Consider the following 23,567-nt stretch of genomic DNA (forward strand, 5'->3'; position numbering starts at 1 on the left):
CTGACACATTCAGATATTTCAAGAATCTTTTCACAGTATTAGGTATGGTGGATGGTGCAACACCTAAATTATTTGCAATCTTGCATTGAGAAATGTTCTTTACCAACTGAATGACAATTATCTCATGAAGTTTGGCAAAAAAAGGCTTGCAAGTACTGAGTCTTTGGTGGATTGTAACTACTGTATGTATGTATTGACCCAGCACAATTAATTGTCTTTAGAAAACCCAAAATAAACTATAAAGAAAAATGAGTATGTGTTCCAATCTCAAACAGTACAGTATCCTTTGAATGAAATGATAAAACATCATTGTACTTGTTCACACAATATTTTTATTAACATGGACAGAACGTTGTTGTTTTATATACTGTAGAACAGCATGAATGTGCCCTCTAGTGGCAAACATATCAAACCCCAATTCCAGCTAAATAAGTTTTCACTTATACCAATTTTCTGCAGCTTTATTATTACCCTCTCTCTTCACATCATATAAGATGCTTTATTAATGTCAAACTATCATTAATAATGCACTATTAAGATTAAGATTTCCAGTGTAGCACGGTTCTCCTAGCTAGCACAAGTTTATGTTTCACTCAAACTTGGGAATCGTTTAGCTGTGACTCTTTCCAAAATGAATCATTCAAACAGAGCCGATTCTCCGGTGAATCTCCCATCACTCTTAAGGCTATGTGTCATGTGAAAGCCAAATATTTGAGCAAGTTGTAAAAGTAAAGGAGGAATGTTCTTCACAGCAGTAAAATTCGCAAACAGTCAGTTACTACATTTAGTTCTACAGTAAGAGTTTAGGGTTCTTGAGGAGCCGTGTGGGACTCGTTGTGAGCAGGTGTTTACTGGACGCGTCCCTAGATACAGTCTGCTGTAGCGTTTATTAATGTAACACTGAAAAACATTATCAATGCAAATAACTGCACAACACACCCCTGTCCTCAAGAGTAATGGATCTGTCTCCTTCAAATACAATGGAACCGTAGTCAGAAGTTACGGGACAAATCTGGAGAAGTATCAGCCCGACTGTAACCGGACATCTGGGATGAAGAAGCCGGGGAGAGAGCAGCCGGACACCAGGAGTTCCAGTCAGGAGAGACATGGAGGTTTAAGGTAAGATCTGGTATTACATGAATACTTAATAAATCATAAACTAAACGATGTCTTACATGAATAAATCATAATTTGTAATAAAAATAAGGTAAACTTACTGTAAACTTACCTATGACTAACTTACTATGTGGCTTAACATAATTTATAATATGATGTGAATTAATGTGAATCAAATTTGGAAACAGATTCTTGCATTTTCTCACTAAAAAGTGGCACATTGTATTTACTTCAATCAAATCATTCAGGCATCACTTCTACTAGGGATGGTAAAACATTACCACAGTTGTGTGTAATATATTGAATCTATGTGGAATAGGTGAAGAAATTTAAACTAACTGACCTAAACCCCAATACGCACATTTGAGATGAATTGGAATGTTGATTGTGAGCCACTTTCATCCACCATAGTCTGGCCTTACAAATTCTCTTTTGACTGAAGGGCACAAACTCCAAAACGTTTTGCTAATCTTTCTCATGAGAGTAAAGGCTGTTATAGTTGTAAATTGTGTATTAATCCATGTTGTTTATTTAAAACAAAAGTGATTAATTAGAATAGAATGGTGGGGGAAAGAGGATTTCATATGGCCATGTAAGTAATAAAGATTTACTATTCAATAAGAAAGTATTGATTTAATTGATGTATAAGTGATTGTTTCATTTATTCAATTGAAAAGGTACACACCACCTGTATAACCCATGTAAAAAGTAGTGCCGTCTAACTTCACTGCCATCTTTAGAGGCAAAAACTAAACTTGAAAAAATGACTCAGATAATGTGAGACTTGTCTTTTACATTACTAAGAGTTTCAGTGCACTTTTTTTTGCAGAACTCCTCTAACTCAGCCATATTGGAGGAATTTTGTGCACAAGCTGCACTGTTCAGTATGGCTGAAGTCAGGACTTTAACTAGGTCATAAAACAATTATGCCAGACTGATAACAGAACATTCACTGTCAGGATTTTCAGGTAGAACTGACTGTTATTGATTACAATGTTCTTATTGTAATATGCAGTTTTAGCTTTACACAAAATTTAACAGAACCCATGTCAAACCCAAAGTTCAATTTTCGGCTCATCAGTCAAAACATTATCCCATAATGCTTGGGAGTCGTAAATATGTGATTTTGCAAATGTACAATGAGCTTATAAGGTCCTCATGGTTAGCAGTGTTGTTTGTTCTGCAACTCCATCATGGACACAATTTTGGCCTAGTCTCCTTATTATGGTGGAATCATATCTGAATGATTATCTGAGGGGTGTGAGGCCTGCTGGACTAAGATGTTTATCTGGGTTCTTTTGTCATTCCTGCATTCTTGGTAAAATTTCACCAAATGTAAGTCTCAACACTTTGGTTAATTGAGTATTCGATCAGATGTTTTATATCACATTTTCTTTGTAAAACATTTAATGTAAAGAATAAAAAACTGAAAAAGGCAAATAATTCACAATAAAAGCAATAAATTAGTTTTTTCCTAAAAGTCTTTATTTAAAGTCATTTTAAGGTGAAAAATTTAGAGCTTTTGGTTTATAAAGACTTGCCAGCTACTTGTCAGCAGAACAAATTGGAAGTAGTGCTTAATGCAGGGCTATTGTTAGAGAATGAGAGTATTCTCTTTCCTTCGGACCAGGCATATCTAATTGCTCAATCTACACCAGCATTCAGTTTCACCTTAATTTCCACCTCAGCCTGTCTTTGCAAGATAGAGACCTTTTCCATTTTCATAGGCCTATATCACTGACTATAATTTCAGTTTCAAAATGTTTTATTCATCACACAACACTAAGGCAACGTTAAAGTATTTAAAGGTGTATTATTTATAATGAAAAAAACCACTGTAATATTATGTGAGTTACTCTGCAAAAACTAGCTTATTTAAAATATAAACTGTGGAAAAAATTATATGCCAAAAAAAAATGCTGCCTACCAAAATACATTAAATGTGCATTAACTTCCCACACTGATAATAGAGTAGTGATTAGAAGGTTGCCAACACCAAGTTGGGCCCCTGAGCAAGACCTTTAACCTTACATTGCATTTTGTTTGGTCACAATAGTCACCTTGATAAGTGTCCTAATTGTTCTGAGTTCCCTTCTAAGACAATTTTGCTGCTTATTTGACTTAAGCTAGCTTGATGTGTTCAAGGGCAAGAGTGGAAAATAGGCCCACAAAAAACAGGCCCCAAACTGTTCCAAATGACAATACATTAAAAGACTTGTGACAATGAACTGAGAAGTTACAAGCTATCTTTCTGTTCAATCACTGCTCCTTTGTTTTTGGTGGTAAAAGGCTGATGATATGCCTCTGAATTCATGTCAATCAGCTGCCTCTTTCAGAAGCCATGAAGATCATGCATGTTTCATTAGAACCTTGGCAAGCAAGCTGCTGAAATTATTTGCTGTTCACTCCATGAAGGAAATTCGAGCTGCTACCAGTGCAGATGGTTGTTCGTCTTCCCTCGTCCATTGAAGTCTTAACCATGCTGCAAATTAGCTTTCCTTTTTTCCTCATATTTAGTTACCACACTGCTCCTGTTCAATTTTTAAGTACTGACATGTGTTACTTATTTAGTTAGGGTTTTAACACAACTGCCAATCACCAAATGTTTTTAAAAAAACACTATTTGTGAAATTCAGTTTGTTTCTGACAAACCAGCCCACCTGCACAGACGACTACACAGCTATCAAAGTCACTAATGTGTTGATGTGGACATGAACTGAAACTCTTAATGACTGTGTCATTTTATGCACTGTGCAGCTGCCACATACTGACTGCTGAGTATTACATAAATAAGCTTGTGAATATGTGTTTTTAAAGTATCTGGTAGGTGGGGAGGAAAGGAGGACATCTTGACTTTTAGTTCTGGATCACCTGTGGTACAGAAGAGTAGCATTGTTGAAACAATTGCTAATGGACCAGCAAAAATGTGTAGATAGTAAAGATAAAGACTGGTTTCAACCCTGAAGTATGCTCTGACCTTTTCAAGTTAAAGGTAAACTGTTTAGCATCTAGACTTGGGTGTTTATTAATGGACAATAATGGACAATTAAATGCACTATATTTTTTCTGGCACTGTAGCATCAAATTATTACTTTAGCATTCATGCATGCAGTGTTGGGCAACACTGGTGTCCCTACTGATCCCAGCTTGCACACTTTGTTTATGCATGTCCACACAGACTACGCATGAATACCCTGGACCGAGTGCTTATCTCAGGGTTTTGGCCATCCTCCCTCAGACGTCAGACCAATCATGTCTGTGTGGCCACTCACCATGATGGGCAAGCGTAATAGGCCGCTGCGCCAACTGAGCTAATACTAACATGCTTCATCATAACAATTCATAATCTTTAGATGTTTCTAAGTGCTCTTTAATTAATTAATTAATAATAATAATAATAATAGTACACAGTTGTTATTGAAACTAATAATGATAATAAAACACAAAAAAAAACTTTTATTAACATGTTTTATCATAACAATTTATAATCTTTAGATGTTTGTAATTGCTCTTTAATAAATAATAATAATAATAATAATAGCACACCGTTATTGATACTAATAATGATAATAATTATAATATAATGATAATTAAAATTTATATTATTATTGTTATTATTATTATTATTATTAGTAGTAGTAGTATTACTATTATTATTAATTGCTTTTTAAATGCTTAGTTAGGCTTTGTACGTTTTTATTTAATATAAAATATTACAATTTCCCTAAGGATCTAAACGACAATAATTAACACAATAATAATTTACCAGTTGTTGTGCATTTTCATGTTATGCTTTTGCTGCCTTAGCCAACTGCTATTTATTTTTAATAGTATACGAAAACTAAATCAATTAATAAAATCAATTAATAAAAGTTATAAATAAAGGTGATCTGTTTGGGCTGTTTTACCTTTGTAAAGAACTATGTTATATTTTTCACCATAGTAATTAATATGACACTCCAGTGTGTCTGTACACTGTATTTTGATCTTGTTCTAGCTGAATAATTTATGTACCATCAATGGATGAGGAATGGTTTCAGACAGTATAAAAACTTGGAACAACACTTCATAATCCTTAAAAGCTTCGAGCACTCAAATGTGCCCAAATAAAAACTTTCAAAGTGCTCAGAAAATTCAGACAAATAATTTAAAGTCCTCATAAAGTCGGGCGAGAACAAAAGAAACCAAGTGTTGCAGTATCCTTGCATTATTAATCATATGATAATTAATAAAGCTGTGTCATTTTGTATATTAATGGGCCTCTATCTATTCTGTCTTGAAGGAAAAAACTCCTGAAAGAAACCAGCAGATCAATTTATTCAGTCCCTCTCCAGCTCAGAAAAAGTTCAATCAGAGGCCTATCAGATGACCAAAGGTAATTTGTTCACGTCTGCATACATTCTCTCACCTTACAGCGGGCGAGGACTCATATTGGGTTACTTGAATGACTTACTCAGTATCACAATCTTTCTGTCACGGGACGCCTCTGGCTTTGTTGTGTTTCAGTGTTTCAGTGTGTTCTCAGTGTTCCCCCGGTGACGCTAGCCCTGCGAGTCGACTCACACCATGTTCAGGAAGCACTGGCTGCACCACAGGCTTCTCCACCGAACACAGCTCCATCTACTCATGGAGATACGATGTAAGAAACATGAAGGCATTATTATTTTATATATCATTATAATTAAAAGTTGGCCTAATGATTTGATCATTAATTAGGCTTTATTACATAAATAAATACTTTTCTATGAAGCTGAAAGGGGGTTTATCTGTTCTACAGTTGGCACATTTTCATATTAATAGACTGAGATGAATATTATAATATTATTTAAGATTTAAGTAGAGAAACAGAGGAAGAGATTATAAAACTGCTAGAATGAGCAGCGCCCTCTATTGGCCAAAGTAGGAATAACACGATTGGTGTTCAGAAGTAAAAACCTCCGCTGTTCTTACTTCTCACTAAAAAAAGGTCACATTGTGGGCAGTGTTAAATGCTCAGTATAGCAAACAGGGGCGTCTGGTCACCTAATTAAGAGTAGTAGTATACAATAACAAATGGCAGTGAAATAATTGTTATTAGTGAATAATAGATAATGCTTAAGTGGAGCTTTAGTAAGTTATGGTTGTAGTGTAGCTTGTAAAAAGTATCCACTTTATCTCTGTCAAGGTCAAAGTGAGTCCAGGACAGGATACCAATCTATCTTATATTTACATTTGCAGCATTTAGCAGACCCTTTTACCCAAAGTGACCTCCCATTATGACTAAACAATCTAAGCAATAGAGGGTTAAGGGCCTTGATCAGACGTCCAACAGTAGCAACTTGGCAGTGATGTGGCTTGAAACAGAAACCTTCTGTTTACTAATCCAATACTTTAACTACTGAGCTGCCACTGCACTGTCTATCTTGGGCCTTGGCCACCCCTCCCCGACACAGAAAATTACATCTGTATGTAAATGCTCGACAGGTTGATAGCAATGCTTGGGATTCAAACCCTGGATCCCAGAGGTAGTACAGTGCTAGTGTAAGTGCCACCCAAGTGCCTGATGGTACAACTGAAAGAGAATACAATCTAAGCTATTAAAATTTGAGGGTCTACCTGAAAACTCCAACAGTGGCTCTCTGAAGGTGTTTGCAGTACTGGACCTGATAATGAGCACATTTCTGGTTGACAGCGCTCTCTGTGTGTAGGCCAATGATGTTAGATGTGCTGTATACTTTGTACACAGGAGTTTGACAGAGAGAACACTCAACATGTACGGAAGCTCTTTAGTGCTCTAGATGAACTGCTGTATGAAGGGAAGATGAGCAGTAAATCAGAGACCCTGCATAAGGAATGTGAGGAGTGGAACAATCACTCACCCCACCTCAGGTACACATCAACTTTGTATACTTCAGGCCTGTTATCATCAGACTCTAAGGCATGCACGCAACCTTTTTGAATAAGCTGAATAAAAGGTGAACAAAGCTGTGTTTGTTAATGTTTCAGGATTTTAGGGAATCAGCTGGAGCCTCCAAAGCAGGAGGGCATTCAGTATGTGCACAGGAGACCTACTAGTGAAAGGACTGTTTTACCTTATTCTTTTCTGGAGACAAAAGACAACAACCATAGCAAGTAGGTCCTACTCACCCACCTGCTTACACACACCAGGTCTGTGTCTATTTTTTAAGATATTTTGATTATTTTGCAGAATGCAATTTGCCTGCATATCTTATCTAGATTTGATGGGTGAGAGGCCAGCAACAGAAATGTAAGACAGATAGCTAAGAGAAGCACATGCTGCAAAGTGGGCAATGAATGGATTAAAAAACATAAACCATTCATAACCACTCCGCCTGGCATTTTAATTGCAAGGAGTTTACACAAGTCTTGTTGTGTGCTGGTCATCTGTACATCAGTCAGTTTTAAGGTCACGCATGTCTGCAATGTCTGGTGTGGTGAATATTAATTCATTCATTGTCTGTTTTACCACCACTTTATTCATTAAAAATCACGATGGGTCCAGTTAACTGGGTGAAAGGCAGAAAACATTACAGACAGGTTGCCAGTCCATTACAACATGCATACCCACATTTATACACACACTCATACCGAAAGAGAATTTTAGAATCTCCAATTAACCTAAATGCATGTCGTTGGACTGTGTCTTTGGAAATCCATGCAGACACAGGGAGAACATGCAAACTCCACACAGACAGGACCCAGATCCCTCCACATAGGAATCAAACCCAGGGCCTTCTTGCTGTGAGGTGACAGTGCTACCCACTGAGCCACCCATGGTGAAAATTTTACAAGAAATAAGAACACTACTTGAGCTTAAATGTACAAAATCATATAGGCAGATACGTGAGTTTTTGAGAGCAAATACATAATTTATTCATATAATGAAAGACAAATGATACAGCAAATGATTGGTTACAAATTAACACAGAAACACCTATTATCCTTTACCAGATTTGGTTTGATTCTTGTATTATTAAAGCTCTTTCGTTACACCATTCTGGCCTTGATTACCAGGTGCATTTTTTACATATATATATACATGTATATATATATATATATTTTGTTTATGCATTTTCTACTATTTTTCTCCCTTTTTAGCGCGTCCAATTGCCTATTGGTTCATGCTTCCTCTCCACCAATGCTGATCCCTGCTCTGATTGAGGAGAACGAAGCTAACCCACACGCCCCGAAGCTAACCCACATGTGGGCAGCATGCCGTATGCATCTTATCACCTATACTTTGACGAGTGCAGTGCAGCTCAGCGTTGTGTACGGAGAGACGCACCTCATCTCTGTGCAGGCGCCATCAATCAGCCAGCAGAGGTCGTATTTGCACCAGTCATGAGAGAGAGACCCCATCCGGCTTAGTCCCGCCCATATCTGAAAAACAGGCCAATTGTTGTTCATGTGGCCGTTCAGCCTTAGCCGGCAGGCAGAGCTGAGATTCGATACGATGTATTCGAGATCCCAGCTCTGGTTCCAGCGTGTGTTTTTACCGCTGCGCCACCTGAGCGGCCCTACCAGGTGCAGTCTTAACTACTCAACTGTAATCATGACCTTGGCCACATACTGTCCTCACTAGGTAGGAGTGAGGACTGAAACTTCTGCAAACCTTAAATCCTCAATACGTTAATTGCTTTGGTAATTGTGCATCAGTTGTGAGTTCAAATAGAGTTTTCTGAAAATGTAGGTAAAAGGTTACTAATATAAAATATGTACTATGAGTATATGTAGTAAAATACTAAAATTAATTATGTGAGAAAATATGTGATAAATTAAAAAAGGTGTGATAAAAATAAATCAACAACCACACTGTCTGATTAGCATGTGGCAAGAGATGTTATCTGTTATTCCTCCTTTGAAATTAGAATACAAACAATAATTAAATCATGGGCCCTAAAGAAATCACAGATGGTTTATTGCAGGCCAAAAATGAGAAAAAGCATAAATAAAATAACAAAAAATGTCAGTTTCAGAATGTCAATTATGCATACCTGTAGTTTTTAGGTTGTTATTGTACTCAAGTGTTTTTCTAAACTTTTAGTATAATATCTAATGCCTTTCAACACAACCTTTTTAATGGCTTAAGGCTTGATAAATAGATTTATGCTGTTGGTTGGTTTCAGGGATCTGTTTTTCTTCCTCTCTGCTAGACTGCGATCATCAACTGGCTTACAATGTGCACTGCAAATCATCTTTTCATTTCACCTGTATAGTCACGAATCAGCCCTTTGGCGCGATGCACCAAAACAGTATAAAATTTCAATTGTTATTTGGAGCAATTGCGTACTCTAGTGCCATTAGTGCTGCATTTATCAGTCTGCCCTAGATATGACCAGATGATACTTATTTTCTTTCGTAGTGCTTCTATTGTCTTTTATCTCTTTCCAGGCTGTGTGTGGAGGGCCACAGATTGGCCCCGGGTCCCTGCTCTTTCCCGTCGGTTGACTCCCGGCTGTCTGTTTCCGAGTTTCCATTCTCTACAATTATACAAGCTGAGGAGATCTATAAGGCTGAGGGCAAGATAGAAGAGTTCCTAGCTTATGATGGGAAAGAAACGTGAGTCACAAACTTTAAAACAAAGTGTTTTACTGAGCTTTTTTTAAAACATTCTTCTACTTTATGCTTTTACTGAGCGATTTTTGTAACTTGTACTGAACCGTAGACCTTAAGTGCAAATTGGGCAACCAAGGTCAAATTCAGAATTTGAAAATTTGTTGTAGGCGAATCAGTTTAATGCAATAATAATACTAAAAGCTTGATAGAAAATCATTCTTAGAAATGCTGCAAACAATTTACATCAATATTGCCAGAAAACATAAAGCACAAATACCAACAACTTACACAACAATTTATGTTTTATATATTTTTATACATTTTTTTTAATTTAAACAAATAGATCATTTCAAAAAATGAATGAAGGCAGATTACTACACTGTATTTTCATTCTTGAAACTGAATACAGTTATGGTAGAAATGTTTGAATACCTTTGAAAAAGACATAGCCCTCAGGTGGAGCAATGGTAAATTGCACTAGCTCACTGCTACTGTGATACAGGGTTCGAATCTCCAGCGGTGTTATCAGTGATGTCAGGCATCTGCCTACAGATATGATTGGCTATGTGTGAGGTGGCAGAGGTTCTGAGATAAATTGGTGTCCTGTCCAGGGTGTGTTACTGCATTGTGCTCATTTCGGGGAAAAATGGACTGTGTAGTCTTCCAAACAGCTGATAGCATAGTTGAGATTTGAACCCCAGATTTACATTTACATATTCAGCAATTAGCAGACACTTTTATCCATAAGTTACTTACAGTACTGTGACAGTATACTGTCTAAGCAATTATGTGTTAAGGGCCTTGCTCAGGGGCCCAACAGTGGCAACGTGACAGTGGTAGGGCTTGAACCAGTGACCTTTCGATTACTAGTCCAGTACCTTAATCACTAGCCTACAACTGCCCCACCTGTGTCCCCAGATCTCAGCAGTAGTAGTAGGCTAGTATATTCTACTGCTGCTCCATCCTAATGCCATTGGCACCTTTTATATGTTACTTCACTGTGCCCATTGATTTTGGGAATACTGGACTCGCTTGTAAAAATGAAATGTAAGGGACATGTATGTTATGGCAGTCTGAATATTTCAATGATTTCTTTAACTGTTCTGTTTCTGTGACTGATTATAAACATAAACTATATGGCAAACATCGGCTTGACCTTACATCAGTTTGTCAACTTTAATGTTAGTGCCTGAGCTGGGTACAATCATCCACAGGCACACTCCAAAATCTCCAAAAAGGCCTGTCTAGAAAAGGAGGCTGTTATAGCCTAAATGTCAGGTTCTTTTTGGGGGGGTCCCATATGCCCTATAGTGCTTTTTCAGGTTTTTATACAAGCTTGTGCTTGTCTGTGTTGTCTTAGAGATGCTGAGGTGACGGATCAGGGGAAAACGTCAATCACAGTCTCCTTGGATGGTGTCCCACCTGTGTCCCCTTACGCCTGCATTCGTGATACTGTTTCCGATGAGCTGTTTGATGACATATGGCAGGAAGTAGTGGGTCAACTGCAAGAGCTGTTGAGAAAGCACTGGGAGAAGCAGCACTCAGGTTGGTCTTGGTCTTAACTAGCATACATGTATTTTATTTATTTCTGTCTTGGATAACACAATGAGAACAAACATCCATGGCACAACACATGGTACAAAATTAAAACAAAACATACAGATTATTATAAACGATTGAGTGAAAATGATTTCTTATTGCTATCATGCCAGAGTATAAAGAGGCTACTAGATTTCTTATGTTACCATGGCTTACTCTTTCCTGCTTTGCTCCTGGTACAGTTTGGCAACCATTGTCTGCTAAACAACACCCTTACCGGTCAACACTTGTAAAGCCGGCCTCATCTTTACCACCGGAGCAGTTGTAGCACTCAATGATAAGATTCAAACAAAACAATAATCCGTTCATCTAACATCTGACAATCGTACAGTGGATTCAGAAAAAATTCAGACCCCTTGACTTAGATGTACCTTGTGCATTTTTTGTCTATTAAACTTTTAATTCTTAATTAAAAGTAACACAAATTTGAATCCTTTTCAAACATGATACAGTTCATTATTATTATTATATTATTATTATTATCTTTTCATTCATACACTATATGGAAAAAAGTGTTTGGACATGTGACCATGAGCATTCAAAGATTTTATTAAAATAAAGTGACCTCTATGTGAGTCTTCTAAAAAGGCTTCTCACAAGACTTTGAAGTATGTCTGTAGGAATTAAGTCAAAAGAGCATTTGTATAGCTGGGCACTGATGTTGGTTAAAAAAGCGTTAATTGAATTTACAGTTCATTCCAAAGCTGCTCAGTGGGACTGAGGTCAGGGCTCTGTGCAGGTCACTGAGTTTCTTTAAACCAAACCTTTCTTTATGTATTTATAGAGCTTGCTTTATGCACAGGGGTGCAGTCAGGCTGGAAAATGAAAGGGACTTTCGTAAAAGGTTGCTGCAAGAAGCATATTATTTCCATTATATTGTATTTGTATTTGTATTTATTGTATTTATTACACCTGTTGGGCGGTACGGTGGCTCGGTGGGTGGCACCGTTGCCTCACAGTAAGAAGGGCCTGGGTTTGATTCCCAGGTAGAGCAGTCTGGGTCCTTTCTGTGTGGGGTTTGCATGTTCTTCTCATGTTTGCGTAGGTTTCCTCCAGGAGCTCAGGTTTTCTCCCACAGTACAAAGACGTGCAAGTGAGGTAAATTGGACATACAAAAATTGTCCGTGACTGTGTTTGACATTAAAGGCTTGAACTGATGAACCTTGTGTAACCAGTGATTATTTGTCCTGCCATAAATGTAACCAAAGTGTGTAAAACATGATGTTAAAATCCTAATAAATCAATAAATAAATAATATTACACCTGTTAGCAAAGGTTTTGGCACATTAATTTGAAAATAAGTAGGAGTGTCCCAATACTTTTGTCCATATAGTGTATTTTTGAGCATGCTTGTACCTGTACTTATTAGCAATAAGGTCATTTTTGATGACATTACTTTGATGATTTGGCATCAGTTGGAGCGACACAGAGATGGACGCTTGAGAGCTCAACTCAAGTCCTGTGTGAGCCTTTATCTTGCATCGCTTCAAAAGGCAATCAGGTCTTCACTAGCAGAGGTCCTAATACCAGAAGTGTCTTCCTATGGCCAAACATCAATAACGGACAGGTACCAAGCTACACTAAAACATAGTAAATGTCATTTAAAAATTATGTTGTGTCTGCTGTTGCTTTCACTTTCTCATTCTGTGTGTGCTTAGGACTTGAACGTCTTGAAGATTAATTTAAAAGGTGTTATGACAATCCAAACAAAGCCTCTGCAGCAGAGACAGCAGGGATTCACTGAAAGGTCTTTATGAGTCTATTAGATTTAAAAAAAAAGCTTAGACTGACAAACAAATCAATATAGCATTTTTCTGTCACAACTGTTGAATTTGTCATATCGTAATACCCTTGACATTTGTTAATGAACTGCCACCAATGCTTTGTGTTGTGGTAATGCACACTATGTGGTTGAAAGTTTGTGGACACCTGACCCAAATCATAGTCATAGTCATTTTCTCTATTACAGCCTCCGCTCTGCTGCAAACACTTTCTATTAGATTTTGGAATATAACTGCACATACATTCTTTCATTTAGCCCCCAGAGTATTAGTAAGGTTTAAAACCAGCAACAAAAACGCTTGGCAGACAGTCAACATTCCAAATCATCTCAAAGTTGTTGGATCGGGTTGAAGGCTGGACTTTGTGCAGACCTTTCGGACCTTACTTTGCATGTGTAGACAACATGTGTAGACAATATATTTCCGCTAGCACACCAGCGCTGAGATTCTGAACACCCCGGATCTGGACTCATAAAGTGGGTGGGGTCTTCAAACGCTATGCAAGGATGCTGGTTAGCAGACTGAGGCGCCTGTGCAGAAGTGGAGGAGCCTCATGTGCGAATCCACAGAGGCACGGCGAAAAAGAAGGGGTCAACAGAGGGGCCGTGGAGCAGGCAAATAAACCTTTCTGTAATGCAGCGGGATCCCCAGCAGCGGAAGACTAATTGGCAACACTACATTACGATAAAAAGTGAGAAAATGCATAAATAAATAGAAAAAATTTATTTTTTCACCTGTTAACAACTGGTGTGGCTGAAATAGGGAATTGTGTACTTTTATTAGTGGTAAGTAGATATTTTGGATATACATCTTATTTATTTTAGACTTCTAATACCGAAAACATAATTGTAAAGTGCATTTTAATTCCAGTTTAGTTTTACTAATACATGTTTTCTTTTTGATTTGCCTCGGTGGAAGGTGTGACTCAGATGATGGGAGCAGCACATTGACTTGTTTAAGGGCCCCTCAAGGGATGAGTGTGCCATTACACAAACCTGCAGGCCAGCGGATTCTCCCCAGGCTCAGTAGCAGAGCTTGGCCACGTCACAGCTTTCCAGCTCAGAATACTCTGCGTGGAACCAAACTGTTAGTGATACTAGCAAATACAGCTACTGATATATTCTTCCATAAAACTAAATATTAAATGAGTTAAATGATTGATAATATTTGCTAGTAAACAGCTCTGCATGCTTAATTTACCCAACAACATCCTTTTACTGTAGATTCAAGATTCAGGATGAACTTTATTGTCATTTCACTGTACACCAGGGTGCATGGAAAAATGAAATTATGTACATTGGGTTCATCCTAAAAACACCACAGATTTAAAACAGAGAATATACACTGATCAGCCATAACATTAAAACCACCTTCTTGTTTCTACACTCACTGTACATTTTATCAGCTCCACTTACTATATAGAAGCACTTTGTAGTTGTACAATTACTGACTGTAGTTCATCTGTTTCATAGTTCATCTGTAGTTTCATACTGTTTTAGCCTGCTTTCACCCTGTTCTTCAATGGTCAGGACCCCCACAGGACCACCACAGAGCAGGTATTGTTTAGGTGGTGGATTATTCTCAGTACTGCAGTGACACTGACATGGTGGTGGTGTGTTAGTGTGTGTTGTGCTGGTATGAGTGGATCAGACACAGCAGCGCTGCTGCACTTTTTTAGACACTCCTACCTAGTTGGTCCACCTTGTAAATGTAAAGTCAGAGACGATCGCTCATCTATTGCTGCTGTTTGAGTTGGTCATCTTCTAGACCTTCATTAGTGGTCACAGGACGCTGCCCACGGGGTGCTTTTCGCTGGATATATTTTTGAACAGCAGTGACAGTGAGGTATTTAAAAACTCCAGCAGCACTGCTGTGTCTGATCCACTCATACCAGCACAACACACACTAACACACCACCACCATGTCAGTGTCATTGCAGTGCTGAGAATCATCTACTATCAAAATAATACCTACTCTGTAGTGATCCTGGGAGAGTCCTGACCATTGAAGAACAGCATGAAAGGAGGCTAATAAAGCATGCAGAGAAACAGATGGACTACAGTCAGTAACTGTAGAACTACAAAGTGCTTCTATATGGTAAGTGGAGCTGATAAAATGGACAGTGAGTGTAGAAACAAGGAGGTGGTTTTAATATTATGGCTGATCGGTGTATATTAATATTCACATGCTGAAAAAGTTGCACATAGTGGTTATTACAGCTATGAGTATTGCACATGATGAAAATTTCACATAGTGATTATTGCACATCAGAATGTGGTTATTTTGTTTTGTTCAGGAGTCTAATGGCGGTCAAGTAGAAGCTATTTCTAAATCGGTCCATATTGCAGCCTAGACTCATGTACCCTTTACATGAGGGTAAACAGGCTGTGACAGGGGTGAGTGGAGTCACTGATGATGCTCCTGACTTTTGACAGGAGGCATTATTGAGCCAGATCCTCGATAGGTAGGAGTCTGGCCCCAATGGTCTTTTCAATGTAGCTTGTTTTTTTGGCATTAAGCATTTTTCCCTGGCTGATAGTGGCACCTTGCACCACACAAGCATCTTGCACAGCAGCAATTAAACTCATTCAACCTTCCTTCCCTCAGACACTTGGTCATGTTCATGGCTAGTGCATTAGACAGCCGCATCACTCGAGCATCCGACAGTAGCATTTATGAGTAGAAATATAACTTTAATTTTTTGTGTCTTTACAAGAGAAGTGAATTCAGGCAACACTTACAGATGATGCAACCGTTACAGAACAATGTCGTGACAGCGGGGTTTTAGCTGTAGACATCCTTTTGGGAGACGTGTTAGCCAAATGGAAAAGACATCCTTTGAAGCAGCTTGTAAAATCAGTCCCTTAAGCAGCAATTCCACCCTATTAATCGTGACATTTTATTTCTTGTCATCACTCAACCTATCACAAGGCTAGCCCAGAGCATCTCAAGGCATATCGGGCTTACTTTGTTTGTGTGTGTTGGCTTCTGTAGATCCACCGTGGCTGAGGATCTGTTTTCCAAAACAGTGAGTGCAGTTCCGAACCACAGACTTCCTGTTATCCATACAGAATCTGCAGAACAGTACTCTAGCACTCCTGCGTCCAGACATACACAGGTAACACGCTCAGACATAGTAGCTTAATTCAACCCTCTAAACTATATACTAATATTTTACTGACTCATGTTGTACATTTCAAATATAAGACTCCTCTCTCAGTTATTCTTGGCAATGCAGTTTATAATTTGTTAATACGTTTGCACAATTAATAAATTGCATTTAGCTGACGCCTTTATCTAAAGCGATTACCATTACAGTTACAATATACAGTCTGAGCAATTGAGGGTTAAGGGCCCAACAGCAGTAGCCTGGCAGTGGTGGGGCTTAAACCACTGACCTTGTGATTACTAGTCCAATACCTTAACCACTAGCATATTACTTGCTCTTAAATGTATAGTGATGTTTGTGAAACTGTACAGAAGGCAGTAAGTTCAGATGCTCACTTCCAGCTAATGTTTACCAGTCCAGAGGAAGGATCATAAGAGGTGGAGTGGCTGGGGCTGCAAATATAGTGTCCAGTCTTTCACCCCTGAGAGAACCCACTCTTCTGCTGGAGTCGCTGTCTCGCCCGAACACCAACCACACCTACAGAGTAAGAGTTCCACAATATGTCTATACTTAAAATGCACAGCTTATAGGCTTTCATGGTAAATAATTAAATTAGTTTGTAAAGTATTTTGAGAGGGTACTTAGGTGGCACAGCGGTAAACTATTTTAGCCTACTACTGCTTTGATCTGAGGTTGGAATCCCAAGTGGGGCCGTCTACATACAGACATAATTGGCTATGTCTGGGGGGTATGGTTGAGACACCGCAATCCCTGTTGCCCGGACGTGATTACACATACGCAATATGGCCAATTGTATGAAGACACCACTCCTAGTTAGTTAGTCCCATTGCAACCAACATGTAAAATAACATCAGTTATGTAAATTAATTATATGCCACTGACTTTGTGGCAACAGCTTGGGAAATGCCCATTTTCTGTTGTTCCAGTTTGAGCGTGCCCAAAGGGAAATCATTAAAACATGGTTCAATGAGAACAGAGATCAAGAACGTCCTCAAAGCTTCTCATCCATTAATTCCTGACCTTACAAATACTTTTTAGACCAAATTAGTGCAAATTTTAAAAGCCCTTCCAGAGAAATTGAGGCTGTTTGCCACAAAGGATGAGAACTCCATATAAAGGATCATGGTTTTGACAGTAATCTCCAGCAAGCTCATGATCAGGTATCTACATACTGTTGGCTACATAATGTAGCAGTAAACAGTCAGTGCAGAAACTATGAAGAGTTCATTAATTTAGGATATAAGCATGTTTAATCTGTGGTTATGTAATGAGTGAGCCATTTTACTAAATGATAGTAATTATTAAGCTGTGATTATACATTTCCAACCACACACAGGCACAACTTGTGATTGCTTAACTGTGCTTTTACAACTTAATATAAAAAAGTGATAGCAGTTGTCACAGCAGATAACAAAATGTTTTTGGAGTGAAGTGTTCTAAAGTGTTGTTTCTTCAGTGAATTGAATGCATGAAATATTACTGAGATGATAGATGATTTTGTAGTAGTAGTTTTTTTATAGTTGCTGCTGCTGTGAATAAAAAAAGTATTTGTATGGAGGGTAAAAACACCAGAGCTTTTATTGATGTCGTGTTTTGTTCTGCAGTCTGACACTCCTATGAAGAGTTCCTTCACGCCTGTGGATTTTGCCCTCAGTATGAGAAATGGAAGAAATGTGCTTGCTGGCAACCTTACCAGAACAGGTGGCTGAGTGGATGCTGGGCTATGTGTGTGTTCTTCTTGCTTACATCTGGCCGTTTTAAGCTTTGAGATGAATTGCATTTACATTCACAACCAACATTCATAAAAAGTTGCTTTTTAATAATCGACATGACATAATTTAGGTCTGAGATCTGGTAATGAGTGAAGTGAGTTTAGTAGTTGTGTGTTTGGTTTGTATTTCAGGTGATGGCGCACCTATGGGGGTAACAGGCTACAGCATGGCCATCACATCTTCTGCATCGAATGGCTGTTCCGATAGTGCTACACTACCAAAGAAATGCACAAACCTCCTGACCTCCACTAATAAAGAAGGAGGAAATTCAGCTCTACTTGCGTCAATTGGTAAATATCCAGGAAAGCCTTTTTCTTACACTACACCACAGAAAAGTCTGTTACACTAGCAATCATACGGCAATTCAGGTAGCACCATCGCTGGATGTTCTAGGTTTACATTCAACTGTCAAGATCAGCTGTGCTGTGTATTGTAGCTTCCATTTATTCTATCATTCAATTTATGAGTTAAATTTGTTGTGAAATGTGGCACTTGAAAAATTAAGCACATTTTCTCGTGAATTTACTAGGGCTCTAGTTATACGGTAAAATGTTTGAATTGCATTGGGTTTGCTTTGCTATTCCACCGCCCCCACCACCCCCTCAAAACCCCTCTGCACGGCGGATAAGCTATATAAGCTAAATAATAAAATAACCTAATAAACAATAAAAATTTAAATTAAATTAGTTTGTTGTCTGTAGAATGAACAATGCTATTAAAAAAGTATCTTAGCCTTGAATTTAGAGCCTGCCATCTAGTGATCTAGCATTGATTATTTCCAACAAAGCAATCTCAATCTTTTTTTCTTGCATTTACCTTTTAACCTGATCTAGTCAGTTGTTCAAACCAATAGGATACCTTTTCTGACGCAACCTTTCAATTTTTTCTGGTCTTGGGACCGGCACTTGGAGCACATAGACAAGTGCACCTCCCAATGGTTCAACTGGTACATTGGCCAATCATGTCCATCCAGACGCCAGACTTGTAGACAGCAGCTGCACAGATCTCAGCAGAATCTGGCTAGCATAATCATTCAGGCCTTATTAAGATCTTCACAGAACTAATTTATACAGTACATTAGTTCAAAGTGAATTTTAACAAATCAGAGATGCAAGAGTGGGTTTGGATTATGAGAAACAGATTTTGAATTATGTATGAGGTGAAACAATGTTTTAATGAAATACTGGGATTAATTAACATGCCACACGGGGAAGTATGAGAGAGAAACATGAAAAAGTCAAACATTTATTTATATATATCTCAGAAAACAATCCCAAGTCTATTTTTATTTTTTCAGGTGCTCGAAGGACATTAAGTCGGTTTCCAATACACGGGAGAAGGAAGTTCCAAGTGGTGATGCCACAGCATACCTGAATTGTTTACAAATTGTTTATACAGTAATACTGTATAAGCATGAGACTATAATAGTGGCTGTCTGTATTTATTTGTACTAAGTTACAAGGCTTTGCCAATTGTTAAAACATGCTGAAAATGATTTAAACAATGATTCAAATGTCTTAATGTTAGTAAATATTTTGTATTGGCAGTTACATGTCTGTATTAAATGCCAAGCCATTATGTACAGTGTATCACAAAAGTGAGTACACCCCTCACATTTCTGCAAATATTTTATTATATCTTTTCATGGGACAACACTATAGAAATAAAACTTGGATATAACTTAGAGTAGTCAGTGTACAACTTGTATAGCAGTGTAGATTTACTGTCTTCTGAAAATAACTCAACACACAGCCATTAATGTCTAAATGGCTGGCAACATAAGTGAGTACACCCCACAGTGAACATGTCCAAATTGTGCCCAAAGTGTCAATATTTTGTGTGACCACCATTATTATCCAGCACTGCCTTAACCCTCCTGGGCATGGAATTCACCAGAGCTGCACAGGTTGCTACTGGAATCCTCTTCCACTCCTCCATGATGACATCACGGAGCTGGTGGATGTTAGACACCTTGAACTCCTCCACCTTCCACTTGAGGATGCGCCACAGGTGCTCAATTGGGTTTAGTCCATCACCTTTACCTTCAGCTTCCTCAGCAAGGCAGTTGTCATCTTGGAGGTGTGTTTGGGGTCGTTATCCTGTTGGAAAACTGCCATGAGGCCCAGTTTTCGAAGGGAGGGGATCATGCTCTGTTTCAGAATGTCACAGTACATGTTGGAATTCATGTTTCCCTCAATGAACTGCAGCTCCCCATTGCCGGCAACACTCATGCAGCCCAAGACCATGATGCTACCACCACCATGCTTGACTGTAGGCAAGATACAGTTGTCTTGGTACTTCTCACCAGGGCGCCGCCACACATGCTGGACACCATCTGAGCCAAACAAGTTTATCTTGGTCTCGTCAGACCACAGGGCATTCCAGTAATCCATGTTCTTGGACTGCTTGTCTTCAGCAAACTGTTTGCGGGCTTTCTTGTGCGTCAGCTTCCTTCTGGGATGACGACCATGCAGACCGAGTTGATGCAGTGTGCGGCGTATGGTCTGAGCACTGACAGGCTGACCTCCCACGTCTTCAACCTCTGCAGCAATGCTGGCAGCACTCATGTGTCTATTTTTTAAAGCCAACCTCTGGATATGACGCCGAACACGTGGACTCAACTTCTTTGGTCGACCCTGGCGAAGCCTGTTCCGAGTGGAACCTGTCCTGGAAAACCGCTGTATGACCTTGGCCACCATGCTGTAGCTCAGTTTCAGGGTGTTAGCAATCTTCTTATAGCCCAGGCCATCTTTGTGGAGAGCAACAATTCTATTTCTCACATCCTCAGAGAGTTCTTTGCCATGAGGTGCCATGTTGAATATCCAGTGGCCAGTATGAGAGAATTGTACCCAAAACACCAAATTTAACAGCCCTGCTCCCCATTTACACCTGGGACCTTGACACATGACACCAGGGAGGGACAACGACACATTTGGGCACAATTTGGACATGTTCACTGTGGGGTGTACTCACTTATGTTGCCAGCTATTTAGACATTAATGGCTGTGTGTTGAGTTATTTTCAGAAGACAGTAAATCTACACTGCTATACAAGCTGTACACTGACTACTCTAAGTTATATCCAAGTTTCATGTCTATAGTGTTGTCCCATGAAAAGATATAATGAAATATTTGCAGAAATGTGAGGGGTGTACTCATTTTTGTGATACACTGTATATTAGCATTTACGTACCAATTAAAATACAATTTAAAAAGGAATTCCAAACCATTTCTGTCTGATTGTATTTACATTTTTCCTCACTGTCAAATGTTTTAAAATTGAGCTTATATTTTATTTATGTTGACATGATGTACTCATGTAATTTAAGTAAAATAGGTTAACAAATTTTTTCTGTCTAGATTCATCTATTGATTGTTCTTATTATGTTTAAGTAGTACTTCTATTTTCATTGACACTAATCAATGAGGCGCTCGGGTGGCGCAGTGGTTTATTACATTATCCCTTTACTGCTAAGATCCGGATGTCTATACAGACATGAGTGGCTGTGTCTGGGAGGTTGATTAAAGCCCTGTGACAGATTGCTACCCTGTCCTGCTGACCGCCTGATAAGAATAAAGCGGTTGATAAAAATACATACTTTTTTTTTGTATGTATGAGTGATGTTCATTTGCATTTAACATACTTTAATTGCAATATATATATATTAGACATAACATTATGACCACCTTCCTAATATTGTGTGGGTCCCCTGTTTGCTGCCAAAACAAACTGTGATGCACTGTGATGTATTCTGACACCTTTCTATCAGAACCAGCATTAACTTCTTCAGCAGTTTGAGCTACAGTAGCTCGTCTGTTGAATCGGACCACACGAGCCAGCCTTCGCTCCCCACGTGCATCAATGAACTTTGGCCGCCCATGACCCTGTCGCCAGTTTACCACTGTTCCTTCCTTGGACCACTTTTGATAGATACTGACCACTGCAGACCGGGAACACTCCACAAGAGCTGCAGTTTTGGAAATGCTCTGACGTCTAGCCATCACAATTTGACCCTTGTCAAACTCACTCAAATCCTTACGCTCGCATTTTTCCTGCTTCTAACACATCAACTTTGAGGATAAAATGTTCACTTGCTGCCTAATATATCCCACCCACTAACAGGTGCCGTGATGAAGAGATAATCAGTGTTATTCACTTCACCTGTCAGTGGTCATAATGTTATGCCTAGTTGGTGTATTATATTTATAATTGGGATATGAAAAACCTTCCATTTTAGTAACCCCACGATGGGTGATGGCTGTGTTTAAAAACTGCTTAACATTAGCCCAAATAAACAAAAATTTAAACAGCATAAATCTTTATGGTAAAACACAGTGTTTAATATATAAACAGTATAGACCAAGGCGGAACAGCTAGTGGAGTGCTGCAAAACAGCATGGGTCCTGGTAACCTCACCTTGATCCTCACATTCAGTCTCTGTAAAGACTGTAAAGGCTGTTATTATTATTGTTATATATTGTATTTTTAGGCTATTGTATTTTAGGCAATTCCAGGCATCTAGATAAATCCTACTCGTACAGATTCTTGTACCCCTGGCTTGGCACAAGTCTCTTTACTAGGTACCAAAGCATCACCACTTGTTCACAATGAGGTGAAATGTAGTGAAAGTGCTCCTACATTTATCAGAACAACAAAGTTATTTTAATACTTCTTGTTTTTCTTGTAAATAATAAAATTGAGTTTAAAATGTAAAGACTCGCTGGTAATTAAAAATTAAATAATGAATTGTTGCAGTCTCTTGAAACTTCAAGTACAACTTTTGTTTACTATTTAACACCTCCTATAAAAACTGAAGTCAGAATAATCACTGTCCTCATAAAACATTTTATGAAGGATCGAATACATTCTACAAATGCGTTGGTGTAGAAGCTTGTATTTTAAATTAGTATTCTCCAGGTTGCTGCACTGTCATTCTTCTCCTCTAAAAACAGGACTGAAAAACTTAGCAGGGCAGCAAAATGCAGAAAAATATTGAACATATAAATAAACACCACTTCAGCAAAATCACTGGAACTGAACAGTGTACACATCATTACATCACATTCTATATGGACAGTATGGAGACAACATTTCTAATTTTTTAGTTCATGTGTTTCAACCACAAGAATTGCTAACAGGTTTAATAAATCCATTATATAAAGAAATTGTATGCTTCAAACTTTGCAGCAACAGTTTCAGGAAGGTTCTTTCCTGGTCCAGTATCAAAGCAAAGTCTTTTAAAACATGAAGAAAAGCTTAGTGGTCTGCACAGAGCCCTGACCTCAGCCCAAACATCAATTGAGGAATGCCCAGCTATACAAATGCACCTTTGATTGAATGGGCACAAACTTACATAGACATACTTTGAAGACTTGTAAGATGCCTTTCAGAAGAGTAGCTGTTGTTTTAGCTAATAAGATCACATAGATGTCACTCAATTTAAATACCATTTGTTTTTAAAATGGGCTGTCCAACAAGCTCATGTTGGCATGGAGGTGTCCAAATACTTTTGTCCATATAGTGTTTGATTTGCTATTGCTCCTTTTCTGTCTGTCAATGATTTAACAGTCAATAGTAAATAAGCCAGCATGACCCAATAATTCTTTGCTGTGT

General features: G+C 38.4%; 1 protein-coding gene across 1 annotated transcript; it reads left to right on the plus strand.

The window, feature by feature from the left end:
* Nucleotides 1–916: 916 nt before the first annotated feature.
* fam149a (family with sequence similarity 149 member A) lies at nt 917–19,328 on the plus strand. The gene is made up of 15 exons (XM_062999777.1): nt 917–1,119; nt 5,399–5,491; nt 5,623–5,755; nt 6,842–6,984; nt 7,102–7,227; nt 9,508–9,675; nt 11,033–11,217; nt 12,687–12,838; nt 12,930–13,024; nt 13,971–14,138; nt 16,047–16,170; nt 16,577–16,705; nt 17,787–17,883; nt 18,086–18,244; nt 19,252–19,328. Exons 1-15 carry the CDS (start codon nt 917–919, stop codon nt 19,326–19,328), a joined length of 2,052 nt encoding a protein of 683 aa, XP_062855847.1.
* The last annotated feature ends 4,239 nt before the right edge of the window (nt 19,329–23,567 follow it).

The sequence above is a fragment of the Trichomycterus rosablanca genome, chromosome 8, assembly GCF_030014385.1.
Source record: "Trichomycterus rosablanca isolate fTriRos1 chromosome 8, fTriRos1.hap1, whole genome shotgun sequence".
In the NCBI taxonomy this organism is placed as follows: domain Eukaryota; kingdom Metazoa; phylum Chordata; class Actinopteri; order Siluriformes; family Trichomycteridae; genus Trichomycterus; species Trichomycterus rosablanca.